At 40.3% G+C, this 16,657-nt stretch overlaps 2 protein-coding genes across 3 annotated transcripts; both read right to left on the reverse strand.

Moving 5' to 3' along the window:
• Nucleotides 1-1,070: 1,070 nt before the first annotated feature.
• LOC133915230 (uncharacterized) lies at nucleotides 1,071-4,540 on the reverse strand. 2 transcript variants are annotated; one of them, XR_009909308.1, is made up of 4 exons: nucleotides 3,707-4,540; nucleotides 2,620-2,908; nucleotides 1,261-1,359; nucleotides 1,071-1,225 (listed from the first exon to the last, which is right to left on the reverse strand). XR_009909308.1 is itself a non-coding variant. In XM_062358310.1 (3 exons), the coding sequence occupies exons 1-3, from the start codon at nucleotides 4,337-4,339 to the stop codon at nucleotides 1,325-1,327; spliced, it is 957 nt and encodes a 318-aa protein (XP_062214294.1). In that variant the 5' UTR covers nucleotides 4,340-4,539; the 3' UTR covers nucleotides 1,071-1,324. The 2 variants fall into 2 exon arrangements, 1 of the variants encoding a protein (XP_062214294.1); XM_062358310.1 differs by having other exon boundaries at nucleotides 1,071-1,359; nucleotides 3,707-4,539.
• A 3,214-nt stretch (nucleotides 4,541-7,754) lies between these two features.
• Nucleotides 7,755-15,868, reverse strand: LOC133915232 (uncharacterized). The gene is made up of 19 exons (XM_062358311.1): nucleotides 15,687-15,868; nucleotides 15,510-15,570; nucleotides 15,381-15,417; nucleotides 14,848-14,978; nucleotides 14,668-14,763; nucleotides 14,421-14,511; nucleotides 13,468-13,601; nucleotides 12,756-12,895; nucleotides 11,777-11,827; nucleotides 11,600-11,682; nucleotides 11,467-11,521; nucleotides 11,276-11,387; nucleotides 10,472-10,952; nucleotides 10,139-10,352; nucleotides 9,975-10,045; nucleotides 9,413-9,581; nucleotides 9,189-9,318; nucleotides 8,272-8,672; nucleotides 7,755-8,171 (listed from the first exon to the last, which is right to left on the reverse strand). Exons 1-19 carry the CDS (start codon nucleotides 15,825-15,827, stop codon nucleotides 7,968-7,970), a joined length of 2,802 nt encoding a protein of 933 aa, XP_062214295.1. The 5' UTR covers nucleotides 15,828-15,868; the 3' UTR covers nucleotides 7,755-7,967.
• Between the last annotated feature and the right edge of the window lie 789 nt (nucleotides 15,869-16,657).

Here is a 16,657-nt window from a genome sequence, read left to right on the forward strand (position 1 = left end):
ATTAGCTTCAGTTTTACTCATTTTGAATTTGATGATTTGGGTCCTTGTACACTGCTGATGTATTTTGTAACAATTGTTAAAAATTAGGAACCTTTTAAAAATATTTTTAGGAGCACTGCTGCCAAAGTTTTACAGGCATCTTTTTGGCCACAGCCCATTTTAGGAGCAGGCGGCGGTGGCAACGCGGGCGCGAGCCAAGCAGGACGCGACGGCGGTAGTGCCGGCACGAGCGAGGCAGGGCACAACGACGGTTATGATGCTGGTACAAGCATGACCGATATGTACATCTAAATTAAAAATCCTGAACCCGAAACTGAATTTATTGGCAGTCTGGCAAAAGCGAGGCGTTTGGTCTGCCAAAGTTGCAGCATCTGGTAGGTCTCGACGTGCCGCTACTATTTGCTAGCCCACCTCCGGTCATCATTGCTAGTATTCTTTTGGCGCACAGAGAAAGGAGAAGAAGGGAGGGGGAAAAGAGCCAAGAGAATGGAAAGCAAAGGCGGCACACATTTTACGACAGAGTAACAGTTCGTATCAGAACTCCTTCAGAAGATACCCCGGAAGATGCGCAGAAATTCTGTAGGTTACAGAGTAACAGTTCGTATCGGCGCTCCTTCAGAAATCCTCAAATCCCGGGACGATCAGTACGCAGATCCGTCTGCATATCAATCGTCAGAAAGCTGCTCCATTACTCGATCCTCAACTGGATGCATCCGATGACACATGCCAGAAGCATTTTCCATATATAACTGAAGTATATACTCCCAGCTCTATCCCGGCTCGATCTATAGTCAGGTCTTGTTATAACGAATACTTTTTAAGATGTATATATTATTTTTTAGTATGTATATACTTTTTTATAAGTGAATTTTTTTTCTAAGATGTAAATACTCCTTTCTGAACACTTATTGGAGGGGGAGTATATACACCAAAAGTACAGATATATGGGGATGCTATTCTACACCAGGGAGCAGACTAGAGAGAGAGAGAGAGAGAGAGAGAGAGAGAGAGAGAGAGAATCCACTGGGAAAGAATGAGCCAGCTGATGCTGAATCTGCAACAGTAAGAAATTATCTTCACAAATTAATAAATCAAGGATATAAGATTCAAGGTCAAACTCTCAGCCATAAATATCAGTCAATCTCCGCTGATTTAAGCTACTATAGCACTTTGGACATGTACAAGATTGAGATCCCGGATCCCTGGAAGCACAAGAGTAACAGCAGGTGCTTTTGAATTTCTGATACCTGGTAGAACTGCGGAACTGGCATAAACAGACCAGATTCACAAACCATCAAAATCAAGGCGCCGTCTTCTCCATAGATTACGAACCATATGGCCATGGAAATGTTTTTGCCACTGAAATTCAGAACAGAAAAGAAGGTCAATGGATGAGGTGTAGCAATACCAAGATCACAATATGGTTGAGGACTCTAACAAGCAACTGTGCACTAGTACTCAACCAAAGACAAGTTAAGAGATACACGGAGAGATGATTTTCGTCATACAAACAGTAAAATCACATCCCTACTTCCAATATTATAACTACACTCAAGTACGAATGGGATTGTATGGTTAAAGCCAGATTCATTACATGGCGTACTGGACACAAGAAAGTTCTACTATCCGTTCATGATGCATGACAAACCAATGAGACATGACCAGATCAGGAGAAGCAATGCTCAGTACATTGTTTTTAGACATTGTATTTTGTTTGTTACGGGCAGAATAATACAATCACCTTTTCTCTCTAAAAGCCAAAGAATAGCACCATCTTCATTCGTTGGTACAGGATCGAAAGAGTGTGTGTGCTGGACTCAACCCTATGTAATATGAATTGCTTATGCTCACCCTAAGGATTCATGGTACTGAATTCGTAATATGCAAAATCTTAAGCACATACTGCTTAGTTTCTCCCTATTTTAAAACCATCCCGAAAAAATAATGTTAATGTCAAGCATAGTGCCAGCTGGATGTAATAGATAGATCATAGATGGGTGGACTCCACAAAGGGTTGCCATTGGTCTTCTGCAATAATTTGAGTCTAATCATACAAAAGTAGGTTGGGCCATAATGAATGTATCATGAAGCTAGACAGACCTTTGTCCACAAAATAATCTGCACCATGTGGAAGAAAGAAAAAGAGTAATAATAGATAGCAAAGGAACCTTCATACAACTTCACTTGAAACAAAAAAGATGTGTGGTACGGATTTTTTCTTTCTTTTGAGTTGGCCTTGGCATGGTAAATTTAGTTATGTGGATATCAATTGCTCGATACCCAGTTCATTACCGAGGAAGATGATTTTTAAATGATAAATAAAGAAGCCCTACACAGCTTAGAAAATTTCAACTTCTTGGGCACAAAATAAGAGTTGAACAGAGAGTGCATTGGTCCCTGGCTCTAGATTCCAGCTAAAATAACACAAGTTATCATGCTCTAAACAATAGTCAAAGAAGGATCCATAAGAGCTAAATGATAACAACCTAAAAATCTCAATGTTAAATCAAGATTTAATGGGCGAAGTTCAAGCATTCCATTAAACTAAGTAAAAGCCAATCTGTTCATAGTAGAAAAGGGAGTAGGAGTAATGGAAACAAGAAAGAATGATGAACTCACCTTTCGAGGACTCCCGGACGAGCACAATATGCATCGCTGCATTGTTCGGTGGCAGCTGCAGGCGCAGAGGAGTGAGCTTCCCATTGATAGGGCTACGTGTGCATATGATTATGCCATCAAGGTTTGTCTCCTCCTGCAACTTGTGGGTCAGCTCCTCCAAGTTGCTGCCATTAAATATAAACGAGTGTCCCTCTGTGTCATCATCCACATTGCCCATATCATCTGCAATGTGGTAATGGATTGCACGCCCCTCCACCTTGTGCAATGGGGCTGAGAAAGAATCGGAGGACTGAAAATACAAGAGAGTTCAATGTCAACTCAAATAAGAATTAGAAGTAACATGGCAAAAACATCAAATAAGCAGAGATGAGTGGTCTTCAACATGAAAGAAAGAAAAATCTGGAAACTCAAACAGTGCAGAGCAGTGCTACGAAATTGAAGCCAATTATACAGCCGAACCAAGTGGAGCCATGATGATTTGACGGCATAAGAAATGTAGCCCAGATCATCAAGGTCTGTTAACTGAATTAATAAGCACCACAATGGATTACATGATGCAGGCAGTTTCTCTTTTGGAATTCACAACTAACAGCTTTGATCTATGGTTCACGAACTCAATACTATTGCCTACGAGAGAAACGAGCTTATTCAATCCTACAAGTATTAAGACAAGCATTCCCAATCACAAACAAACCATATACTACGTTTTACAGAATGACAGCACTGTCAGAGGAAAACGAAACCTGTACGTGGCCCAACAAACTAGACCAAGATTAGCACTGTGAAACCCAGACACGATGCTATTGGGGAACAGTCGCAGTGTCTTATGAGAAGCGCATTTCCCCCAGCATGATTAGCATTTCAAAATCAAACAGTTCTGAAGTTTCCAAATCCCAAACGCATTTCGGTCTGGCAATTCGAGAACCAGAGCTGCTAAACACCTGATTAGCATAGGCAATTCGATAAGCACATCGAAACGATGTTAAAGTCAATGCCTTTGTCAAGACGGCATCGCAACCAATCGTAGGCACACACCGTCACGCACAGGACGGGTTAATCAATGCAAGAGAGCAATTTGGCCACTAACCTCGAGCTTGGAGAGCCTGGGCCCCGGCGGTGCCTCGTGCTCCAGCGGTGGCGGGGGCGCGGCGTAGGACTTGGAGGGTCGGTGGTGCGCCGCGTGCGGCGGCGGCGGCTTCCTGAGCTCCGGAGCGGGTGGCGAAGCCGGCATCGACGCGGGAGCGGAGTCCGCGCGGTCGGGCCCCGGCGTGAGCACCTGCACGATCTCGACGTCCCAGAGCACCCAGTCCTGCGTGGCGGTGCGGTGCGGCACGTCGTGCGTCACCGAGTTCCGCCAGGGCGGGAGCCCGCCGTTGGCGCGGAGGAAGTGGCCGTACCGCGTCTTGAGGCGCGCCTGGAACCCGTCCCGCACGGGCTCCCACTCCACCGACGAGTCCGGCCGCGCGGGGGCCGTCTGCAGCACCTTCCGGCCCGTCATGCCGAGCAGGAACGGCTCGTTGGACGCCGTGAGGTACCGCCCGTACCTGCTCCGCAGCCGCAGCACCCCGGGCGAGTGCGGCACCTGCTCGACGGTCCACCGCGCGTTGGAGGACGAGCCGTTCCGGTCCTGCGTGACGTGCACCTCGTCCTCGTCCGCGTACAGGAACTTGTCGTGGTGGCTCTTGAGCCGCACCGCCTTCGCCTGCGCGAACAGCTCCATCGATTTCACCGCTCGGCGCCCCTGTTCTGGGGATCCTTCGACGGGGGGGTTTTGCCGGGAGAAGAGGAGGATGGTGTGGGCAACCGGTGACGAGTAGGAGCGAATGGGTTGTTGGTTCGGGGCTGTGTGAATGAGGACGCGGGCCGGGGAAGGAGGTGCCGCTGCGTGTGGGGTACGGGTGCGGGAAGGGTTTTAACGCTTTCGGCGGTGGCGGTGGCGGCGGAAGGAGGCAAGCGCTGACAAAATGCATTCAGGTAATTGAGACATAAGATTACTTGTGGTAATGACATATGGATCACGATGGCATTTTATCGATTCCCAATTAATTGGATTGTATTGTGTCAATTTTAGTAAGGCTGAATGGAGATAGCTGAGTGAAATTGTATTTATTAAAAAAAATGTTTTGTTAGATGTATGTATCTAAATAGCTTGAGTTAAATTTTTATTTGATTGATAAAATTTGAGACCGTACGAGCGGATGTAAAAATTGATATTATGATTGATTATTTGTATAAAAATGATATGATCTTGTAACAGATGTAAAAATTTATATCTATTTGGCTAGAGTACACAGTAAAACTGAACACTCTCGAGATAATATGAATATATGTATTTTGATCCATCAAATTAGACTAAAATAATTGATATATACAACTAAACCCACTTCCCATTAAAATTATACTTATCTACCGATCAAATTTGAGTAACCAAACTCAGCTAGGACTCTAACCCGGTAGATAGATTGTACACCCTTCTCACTAAAGTTGTCGTCGTTGCCTCGTCATGGAGTACGGAGACAAGGGACCGGATCGGATCACGGTTCACGGGAAGGGAATCGAGCTGATCGATACGGCCGCTGGCAAGTTTGGTTTGACCTGGAGCCTGTGAGATCTCTATAGTGCCATGGCACCCATCGTCGTCCGGATTTTCATCGCTCGATCACGAGAAGGGGTTGTCAGTTGCGTGACTCGAAAATGGACGCATCTGCCGAGCGCGCCAGTCGCCACGGCCGCCGAGCGCAAGAATATTGGCTCGTCCAGAAGGGGTGACGTGCAACAACGACAAGTACTTGTTCATATGGTACCACTCGAAAGTTAAAAAATTACAATTGCCAGCTTTGGAGTTTGGACACGAAAAGGAGCTAGTTGCTCCGAGCACGTCACCTTGTCCTACACAGCCGTCCACGTGGGATACAGGGGCCGGCTCTAGAATTTTGAGACCCCAATGCAAAATACAAAATAGGATCTTAAAATTGAAAATTTTATATAACAAAACTATGTTTTTATTTAATTATATAACTTCAATATATATTATTTTTTACAATGTTTAGAAATACTAGTTAATTGCTCGTGTTAACGGGAGCCGAAAAATTTCATGAGATATTATAATTGATTGTTAAGTAGTAGTAGAAGTAGATGGTCGTTGCATGAGTGGCTCCCTTGTTGCAACACAGGATGTTCGTGTGGGTTTGGGAGCAGTCTGGCGCACAGCTAGTGGACCGGTCTGATAGGTGTGTTGCGCAGGTGGTCTAGAGGGAAGACCAGATAGGCCATGTGTGGAGACGAGTGCAGGCGTGGGCTGGTCTGGAGCTAAGGTCCATGAGCAACATGGATTGGTTGATGAACGATCACTACTTATTTTTAAGTAACAAATATTAAATATTAATACTAAAAGAGTAAAGGTAGTACTCAAGCAACAAACTAACTTCATGTTCTACCGAAAAGTATTACCATGTTAGTATTTTTAAATAAAATCTTCAATTATATCTCCGTACTTAATCTTTTTAAAACATTATTTTTAAGTACTGTTGTCGTTAATATATTGAGTCTTTATTGTACCATAGTAGAACGTAAGTAGGTTTTTAATAACTTGAGTTTAAAAAAGCTTATTTTCGTAGATGTAACAGTCACAAAAATGATTAACAAAATTCTACATGCAATAACGGTTTTATTGGGTACTCCGTATTTCTTTTTTCTCTGATTAAGTAAATACTTAAGTATGTTAATTAGGATTTAAGGGCCTTAATTATTTAGGGCCACTGTGCTAGTGCCCATCTTACCCCTACTAGTCGACGGCCTTGGTGGGATAGACCTAGTGGTACTAGATAACATGGCTTCTAGACGTCATTTTCTTTCAGATTAAGAGATTGGGTTGAAGTTTTCTTCAAAAACTGTTTTAAAAAATGTTTTTAATTATTTTATATATAGATAAAATATATAATATATGTAATACTCCTCAAAACATCATTCATAAAAAACTACAAAAGCTACTTTAGATCAGTTTTTGGTTTATAGTAATAATGATAATTTTTTTTTGTAAGAAATTATTTCCAGAAGAGAACTGTTTGGTTCAATTTTTAACTTCTAAGTAGCAAAAAGTTAGCAAAAGTTAAACTAAACAGAAACTAAATATAGCAATCGTGCACGCGCCCTATGCTACATAATGAAGTTTTGAAGACTAGCTAGTTACCTATAGCTTTTTTTTCATTTTTCATACCAACTAGGGATGCAAGTTTTGTATTTTTTGAATTATTAAGTCAATCCAAAACTAAAAATGAACTAAAAATTCACCCCATCCAATTAAATTAACAAATTAACTAAATGTTGATACAGAACTACCCATTATATACCCCACTTGCATTTCTAATACCCATCTTAAGTCCAACCGCACACCCTCCAATACTGTCGAAAATTCTGTAATTATACAAGTATTCCAGAGAACCTGTCTTGATAGTGATATGCAATGCTTGGTGTGGTAACTTGTCAAATGCTTAGTAAATCTAATAACTACGCATGGTGAATTTCTTCCATATGTAATTATCGTACAATAACACATGGAACAATCCCCCCAGTTGTTTTGTGCTTACCCTTTTTTGTGGGTTGTTTCCTCTTTCTCCACCTGTATTTTTTTGTCCAGCCTTTTTTTAATATAAAAAGCAACAGTAGGCATTCCCCTACTGTATTTCAGCTAAACAAACATGGAACAATCTACCAAACACCAACGTTGAAAGAGGTCCACGTCAAAACGACGGCCGAAATTCAAACAAATTGGACTAGGCAGACACGGTGTTTGAAAACTGTACCCAACATCTACAACAATCATCAGATTAAATTATCAGACCGGACAAAGCTCCTGTTACAGAACCATCCAATGCGGCAAACACCAAGCGGATAAGAAACATGCAGCTGAGGGCAGCACATTCAAGCGAAAAGAATGTCCATCAAGCGAAAAGCATATCACTCGGTAACGAGTCAGAGCTACTATTTTACAAGCAATCAGGTACCAGTAACGCACGTCATTTCCTGCAAAGTTTCGTTTCGTTTCCCAGTGAATTCCCATCCGAAAGAAGCACATCCACAGCCTTTCCGGTCACAGCGTATGGCATTTCTGTATGAATTAGTAACAGAAAGCCGACTCATACAACTGTAAATAGATTGCTCGATAAATATCAGTCACTGCAATCCAGGGTAAAGATTGACACGAAACAATCAAAACCGTACAACCAAAATTTTGGCATACCCACATGGGGCTGAAAAGTTTTGTGGAGACGAAAGCTTTTGAAAAAACTTTAGCCTTTGACACGCTGGCCCGAATCACCATGTTGCTCACCCAAGGGAATCCCGCTCAACTATCCCTTGGTTTTGCTCACACCGTGTTCCAAAAACTTGGAACGATACTGCTCCACCAGCGACTTATCCACCCCTCCTTCCCCAATAGGTTCTTTCTTTGTCCTTCTTGCAGCCCTTCCTCTCTTTTGCTCCATCTGACCATCTTTTCTGTTTTTCCTTTTCTTTGGAGCGGCTGCCTGATCATGCTCACTTGGCACAGCTTGCTGCATCAAATGAAACATAAACCATTTTACATTACTTAGCTGCGATAAAATTGCCGCATTTATAGAGTATATAATCAAGAAAGAATCCAATAGATCTTACATTCTGAGAAGCATTTGGGGTTGCATCTGTTTGACGTTGGTTCGACAAAATGGTCCTCTCATTTGACTTTCGTGCTCTTTTTGCAGGTCTTTTAGCCTTGCTTTTACCATCCACGGTGCTTCCATCTCCAGCAACTGAATGATCCTTGGCAGGGCCTTCAACAGGATCGGATGGTTTAGATGGTCCATCATGTGATTTCCGCTTGTTTCCTTTTCTAAAAACCTTTCTGTTATCTCCATGAAGACCATCACCTGCAGATTGATCTCCCGAAGGTCTCTGCTGACCTCCTGCAACTTCTTGTGACTTCTGATAACGTTCCTTCTGAATCTTCTGGAGCCTCACTTTTTCAACATCCTCGAGTGCAAACTCCACAATTGGACGACGTTCGGCACCAAAAGTTTCTGCAAAGAATTAAAACATTGAAAATGATACCAGGACCAAGCCTGCTCACCAACATGTAGGGAGATGGGTCCCAAAAAATAAAGCAGAAGCAAGCAGGCAAGCTGTTTGTTTGGAAAACAGATTGAAGGCACTAGCAGTTTATCTTCAATGTTCTTAACAAAACAAAATGGAAAATGGTATGACCTAGCATTATTGCATAAAACTATAGCGGTCAGCATAAAACACTAGAGTACATCAAACAGGTCATGGTTGTAGACGAGTAAAGCTTGGTAAGCACTGCCGTATAACACCAGTATTATAAGACAGACACAGTGATGAGACATTTTTCCATAAGTTGATAAGTATTACATGTGACCCTGGTCCGAATATGTTGTACACCCAATGTACCACTTAATAAAGAGTCAATGCAATATAAGGATGAAGCAATAGGCAAAAACAACTCACTGCAAGACACATCAAAAGGTAGCAAGAGAGGGGATACAGCATGACTGCAACTATTCAAGAGTGGAGAGTACCAGGGTTGTTGTTTAGAACCCTTAGAGCAACAAGAGCATGCTCATGTTCTTGAAAATCAACGAAGGCTACACCGCGGGAATGCTTCTGTACAGCAACCTTGCCTTTCTTTTCATTCTTCAGGATATTCACCTGTTCAAGAGAAATGCATAGGCATTACAAATTTACAACATATACGTAGCAAAAAATGAAGAGAAGAAATTGAATAAAAGAAACTCAATGAAACCTTCCGGATGACAGGACTTTGCTTGGTAGCACGAGAAATAACTGCTTCTCTGCAAAGCTTCTTGACATCATTAATGGTCATAGTCTTAGGCAAATTGTAGATGATAAGCCTAGTTCTGGACACGTGAAACTTTGGAGACTGAAGCATCTCTGCTTTCCTTCTAGCTAACCTAAAGTTGACCAATGAACAAGATAATGCCAGATCATCAATATAAGATACGACCCAAATGACACCAGGAGCTACAGATGCAAGTATCCAGAAAAGAGATCTGATCATTGATGTAATATATAACCCCAATACTGTCAGCAGCTATGGTCGCAAATATATCAGTTCTAATATATGTAAGAAATGAAAGCTGCAGTTGCCTTTCAAGCATGAATAATGCATCCATCAATGTAAAAGTCATTATCTGGAGGTGATGAGAGCATAATAACTAGGAACTAATTCTGGCAACTTGCATCAAATCACAGAGTCCTTCGTTCTCAAGGTAAAAAATCAGCACGCTGCCAATATTGATACTAGCCGGCATATGAATTGGCGAAGTATAAAGATCAACTCTTACCAATTTCGTTTATTCATGTCAGCATCTGATACGCCTTTGGCAGCTGGTGCTCCAGCAAGTATTTCACCCTCCTGCTTTATTAAGATATTTTTTCAGGAACAGAATAATGGAAGAGATTTACTAAACTTCACATGCAAAAAATGAGTAGGTACTGAAGAACTTGCCTTAGCCAAGTATAGGTTTCGTCGATCCTCAACCTCATTCTTCGCCTTATCAAGTGTCATTTTGTGAGCCGACTCCTTATCCATCGCTTTCATGACATTAAGTGCCCTGCTTTTTATAAAAATTCCTAATCCAAGAGCAGCATTGGCAGCAGAAACTGCTGCATCAGCTGCCTCTGCTGTAGAAAATTTCAGAAAACCAGTCCCTCTAGGTCTCCTGCATAGACAGTGCAAAAAATGATGGCATCAACAAGTGTGCTAAGTAATTTTTCACTGCTCAATAGAACTTAGCAAATAATAGAAAAAACAAGTGTTTCTACACAAATGTTCACATACTTTGTGAGTTTATGAAGAACCGGGAAGAAAGATTCGACCTTCCCGAACACTGAGAAGCGCACTGTTACCTCCTCATTACTTATATCAAAAGGAAGGTTGCTTATGAATATAGTCCTATCCAGGCCAATATCTTTTTTCTTGGGTTCGGAAGCAGGAAGAGTCATTTCTGCATCTGTTACATGTTTCGACTTATCCAATTTACCAGCTGCAGGTAAACCAGTTTTCTTCTTTTCTGATGTGTCATTTTCTTTTTCATTGTCTGTATCAATATCTGAACCCTCAATACCAGATGGTTCAGACTTCTCCGATGACTTTATCAAATTTTCAAGAATTTTTCTAGAAATATCTACTTCGGATTTGAAATCATCCTCAGAAGGACGAATAGCAGTCTCCTGATCAAGTTCAGAGCTATCATCTTCTCCAACAAGATTATCTTCAGAGGAGTCATCATCACTGTCATTATCAGATACATTCACATGCTCTGGACATACAACATATCCATTAGAATGCAGCTACCAAATAGTAATAGTAAACTAACAAAAATACAGCACATTTATAAGAATAGAGATGACACATGGTGTGCTAAATCAAATATTTGGTTACAAAACAAGGAACCAGTCTACATTACTTTTTTTTTTAAAAGGACAATAACCCTGTTCCCAGAGAAACCATGACAATAGCCGTTTACTATATCATTCAGGTAATATAATTCTTGCATTGAACTCTTAACTTTATGTAATTGATAAGCAGATGACTAAAGATATTAATGAGTGAAGATAACTGATAAGAAAAGTTTATATTTACCATTGTCCTTAGCATCGGATTTTGCAGCAACAGTGTATAATTTCTTCGAAACAGCCCAATCAACAGCTACAGTTCTCTTAGCAACAACTTTTCCATTGACATTTTTTATAGCCTGGTTCAAAAAAAAATCATGGCGCATTAGGACTTTAAATGGATTTTTGTACTCCTACTGTATAAGGCACTGACCATACATTTTCTGCATCCTGTTTGCGTATGAAAGATACAAAAGCAAAGCCTTTTGATATCCTGTAAACAAGTAAATGTAAATAAAGGAATAAATTGCTTAATACACTTAAGGAATAAAGGATTCAATGGAAAACATACCCCTCATTGGACTTATGCGGGATAGACACATCCCAGACAAACCCAGCTGAACTAAATATATCCATGATCTCCTTTTCTGTAATCTGCAATAAGCAAATATGCACATGTAGCTTCTCTTTTATCTGCCCTAGGGGGGGGGGGGAAGAGATTATAAGAAGTTAATATTTATTCAAGCACCTTGAATGGCAGGTTCCTGACAATCACTCTCCATTTCCTGATCTTTGAACCCTAAAATATAAAGAAACAAGTTTCAAGCACTTGCAAGCAAATGTTGAGCAGATATGATGCAAATGGTTGAAAAGAAACACAATGATAGTGGTTATACAGATAGCCAACCTTGTATCTTGTGTGCAAAAGAAAAAGGAAACAAAAATGGAAACAAAGAAATCAAGAATTAGAGGTTTATGTGATACCATGCCAACTCCTGCTAGCATGGCCACACCATTACACTAGTAGCCATTGTACTACAGTTACAAGCATACATGGAATCAATGTCCTATCATATGCTGCATATCTCATGCCACTCACAAAACAATATGATGATGGAAGGATCTTCCTAATCTAAAATCAAAAAAGGAAACAAAGAAATTATTAAAAACTAGAATTTTATGTGAATCTCATGCCAAGTCCTAAGCAGGGTTCCTCCTGTATTCTACTGAGCAACATAAAAAAGTGACTAAATCATAACTCTAGAACCTATGTATTCTACTGGGCAACATAAAGGGCTACTCAAATTATTATAAGATTTACTTATGCGAGATTGTAGCTAACTAGCTGTCTAATTTATTTGAAACTAGATTCAGGAGATCTGTAACATATGACTGTATGACGTGTTGAAGACATTCCATGTGGCATAGCAGCAGAAAATTATTTAGACAAGAATTTGATATTGAAACCCATTGTACCACACAAACATTTTTTAAATGTTGCAATTTCACATCATAGCACTTGTGGGTAAGTTTGTACAAGTGACATTGAAATAGAACTCAATATGGAAGTGTGCGTACTGCAATTTTATTAACAATTTTATTAAGCTGCAACAAACTAGATAATACAACCAAAGTAGATAGCAGGAATAAGGTGATCAAATCATCAAACTAGATAATGAAGTAATAGCAGAATATAAATATAATGGGAAAAATAGCTAATAGGTTACCTCTCCACCAAGTTGACGAGCCCAGACAATCGCTCCCTTGACCTCCTTACGATGCAAGCAGACAACAGAATCCCAAGCTGATTTGACACTTGCGAAGAGTACAGCTGCTGTGTCTGATGTGCATCCATCTCGGGCAAGCCCTGGAGGGGATGGCAGTCATATTTTATGGTTAGATCTGTTTAGAGAAAGGAATGCTAGTTGCAAAAACTGAGAAAGTGAATAACTGCAAGTGCTTGGTGAAGCAAACAATAAGACAACTAATATTGAAACATGTGACATATAGTGCAAGAGTTCTTCCATTTCTGCTCTTGAAATGCTAGAGCAGCAAATATACTCTCCATGAGTTATAGTGATCCCTTTATTCTAGTGCGATTACTTTTCAGTAATATCTTAATCTGAGAAAGAAATAACCTCTAAAAGAGCCCTGGAAAATGGGACTTGCAGTGCACATATAACTCAAACAATAAACAGTGCCATCATTGTTCCCAGACATGCCCGTGATCAATGTACAACCATAAGAAATGGCCATTTGATGCCATGTTGGATGAGAATGTATTCTAAGTTTCTAACTCAAACCAACAAGAACTTTTAATCATCACAGCTCTCAGTTACTGTTGCAGCATTATCTCAAAGAACTTCGGCCAGAAAAATAGCAGCACATAAGGTACAATTTAAATTAAATATTCAAATGAATGTGATGAAAAGTGCATACCATGGAGTTCCATTTCTTCTTTGGGAAGTGGATAGTTTACAGATACAACCGAGCCAATCTCTCCAGCCTGACGGAAAACCTCCGTAGCCATAGCAAAGTCTCGCAGTCCACCAAATATAACCGTTTTTGCAACCCTTTTATCATTAGGAGGTTGAAATTACCAGTCAAACTTAAGGAAAAAGGATATAACAATACAATATCCTTAACAAAATCATGATTATAACGTTATCTAAATATTACAAAACTACCCATCTATAGTTAGCATCCCCTGTTTAGGGCCTGTTTGCATGCAAAGTAATTTAAGAGTTTTGTGGCAATACCATGGTTTCTCAAAAATATCATAGTATTAAAAACTTTAGCTGTTTGGATCAAACAAAAACTGTTGTTTTGTAAACAGTAGTATCTCAAATACTATGGTATTTTTGGAGTTTTAAAAAAATCCACTCACAACCTCTTTTTCTAAAACCGAGTTCAACTGATATAATCTTATGGTATTATATATAGGATTGTTTTCCCCTATAATTTTATCTACATGCAGGCTAGTGCTTCTCATGTGTATATCATATAATTTGAATTTAATTAATAATTCCTAGTTTACACCATAGCTATTTCTAAGTCAAATACTATATCATATACTGCAAGTACCAAACACGTCATGGTTTTGGCCAAAACTGCGGGAAAAAAAGTAATTTCCAAAAAAATGTGGTATTTCATATCTACATCTCTGAAAACTGTGGTTTTCAAATACTGTCGTTTTCGAAAACCGTAATACCAAAACAGGCCCTTAGTGTTTATACTGCTTACCAAAAAGGTCCAGATGAAAGGAATAATACAACAGCAAAAAAACTAAAACAAAGAATGAGTCAGGAATAACAGGGGAAATTTTGACACAAAATATTGGCAAGTTAGATTTTAAGCAATGGCTTCTGCAAATAAAATATTCCAGCCCACACCTTTGTTTTTCCGAACTTTTCACTTTATCAGTATCGCCAATGCAAGCTTCCTTTGCTACTGTAGCATCCTTTGCCACCAACTGCGGTCGCTCTAGTTCAACATAACATCTTCCATCAGAACTGGGGGAAATTAGCAACAACAGCAACATAGCATTTGTCCCAAGCAAGTTGAGGTAGGCTAGAGGTGAAACCACAAGATCCAACTAAAAAGATGATGAGAAAACAAGCAAACAACTTTGCATTAAACCTGGATCTGTTTTATCTTTATGAGAGTTATCCTTATGCTTTGCAGAAGCAGAAGAATCATCTGGCTCAACTTTTGCATCAGACTCCTTCATTTGCACTGGTCACAAGCAAAAACACGAGACCATGAGATCCACGATCCATTGAACTTCAGAAGCAACAATTTTTCAGGATAGAGACTAACTGTTCTCCTTCTTTTGCAAGCGTTCCTTCAGTGGAGCACGATTAATTGCTAGCTTAACTCTGATTTTCCTTCCAGCAACAGTGAATCCATTCTTTTGTTGAATAGCTCGCTCAGCATCTTGAACAGTTGCACTGGTATCAAGGAAAAACATTAAGATAAACAAAAATAATGCTCAACGATATCAATGAAAGCTTTACGCCCAGGTGATCATCACCAGAAACAAATATGTATAATCATTAGACGCGTACTGGAATAAGTAACTAAGCCATACACAAGTTTATATTGCTTCGTCCGTTAATTTGGTGCACTGAATGTTAGATTATGGTATACAGTACGGAACTTGGTGAATAATCAAATGGTTCTAAATTCTATAAAGAAATGTTGCAGTAGCCACAGGATTTGCTTGAACCGCTGGATATTGTGACATCAACTAACTTGTGCAACATTTAGTAACAATTAGTTTGGTGGAGCATTACATCTCCTGAAAAATGCAGAAAAAAAAATACACACAAACTTGAGTTCTGGAAACTCACAATTGCACGAACCCAAAGCCTCGAGTCGTCTCTGATCCTGCATGGAATCAACCAAAGCTGCATAAGAAAAACTCCGAAATCGCTGCCAAGTGCCAACTAAACAGCCGCCGAATTCCTCAGCCCGCTCACCTTTCTCCGCGACCATGAAGCAGCGCCGCACCGGGCCTACCTCGCTAAACACCGCCTCGAGCTACAGAAACAACGAAACAAGACACATCTCACACTCGAAACCCAAAAGGCTTACGCTTAACCCCAAGCTAAGAAGGTCGTGAAGGGAAAAGCTAGCATTCAGCGGCTCGCGTTTACATCGGAGGACTTGAAGGTGTACGGCAGGTTGGAGACGAACACGGTCGAGGGACTGTGTCCTCCTCCAGCGCCGCCGGTGGCCGCGTCACCTTCCACGGCGGCTTCTCCGCCGCCACCGCCATGCTGCTTCCGCTTGCCCATCGCCGGCGTCGTCGAGGGGAGAGCCGTGTGGGTCTCGCGGCTGCGATGAGACGGGGGATTTGTTGGGCTAGGGTTTATAGGTGAGAGTGGGAGGGCCGTCATTGCGTGGGCTTCGATGGGCTTCATCGTAAATATGTTTATTGGGCCGATTCTAATATGTTGGGCCCACCTACGCAGTAGAGTGACTATGACCTTTTTATTTTTATAATTTTTAAATCCGAAAACTGCAAATATATACTTCCATTTTGAAATTTTGCAACTACAAAATCCTGTCATTTGAAATAGCCATGAAACATTCTGAAAAAAAAATTTGTGTTGTAGAGGATGCTATCATCTAGATCTCCAAAAATTTACAGACAAAATTATGACTTGTACAATGAGAAAAAAAAAACAAATTTCAGTGATTAATTGTATAAGTTAAAAAAATGGAAGAGTTATATGATAGCATCTTCTGTATCACATATTTTTTAGAATTTTTTATGACTATTTCGATAATAATTTGAATTTTAATAATATTAGAACATAATATTTTTTATTTTTAAACATATCGTATATTGGAAGGGCGACATGTAGACAGAAATATAGAATTATAAATTGTCAAAATAAACATATATATTTAAATTTTGATTTAAAAATAAAAAATATAGTGACTAGGGGACATAGAGGAAGGAGACGTGACAAGTGCTATAACTCCATGAGGTTCTAATCCATTCTCTGTTTGACCATTGGCTTTATATTATAAAGCCAAAAAAGTTGGCTCATAGAGCACCTAATGGGTCTTATTTAAGCCATGGTGGCGTGGGTCAATTAACATCAAGAAAATCGACGTC

This window comes from Phragmites australis, chromosome 4 (genome assembly GCF_958298935.1).
Source record: "Phragmites australis chromosome 4, lpPhrAust1.1, whole genome shotgun sequence".
NCBI classification, from domain to species: domain Eukaryota; kingdom Viridiplantae; phylum Streptophyta; class Magnoliopsida; order Poales; family Poaceae; genus Phragmites; species Phragmites australis.

Bases quoted from the DNA above. Each gene is read 5' to 3' on its own strand.
- LOC133915230 (XM_062358310.1), bottom strand. From the start codon at position 4,339: ATGGAGCTGTTCGCGCAGGCGAAGGCGGTGCGGCTCAAGAGCCACCAC. The intron at 2,909-3,706 runs GTTAGTGGCCAA...TTGTATTTTCAG, and splicing joins CCAGGCTCTCCAAGCTCGAG to TCCTCCGATTCTTTCTCAGC. The intron at 1,360-2,619 runs GTGAGTTCATCA...TCTGAATTTCAG, and splicing joins CGTCCGGGAGTCCTCGAAAG to TGGCAAAAACATTTCCATGG.
- LOC133915232 (XM_062358311.1), bottom strand. From the start codon at position 15,827: ATGGGCAAGCGGAAGCAGCATGGCGGTGGCGGCGGAGAAGCCGCCGTG. The intron at 14,764-14,847 runs GTTAGTCTCTAT...GCTTGTGACCAG, and splicing joins CTTGCAAAAGAAGGAGAACA to TGCAAATGAAGGAGTCTGAT. The intron at 11,388-11,466 runs GTATGGTCAGTG...TTTTTGAACCAG, and splicing joins GCAAACAGGATGCAGAAAAT to GCTATAAAAAATGTCAATGG.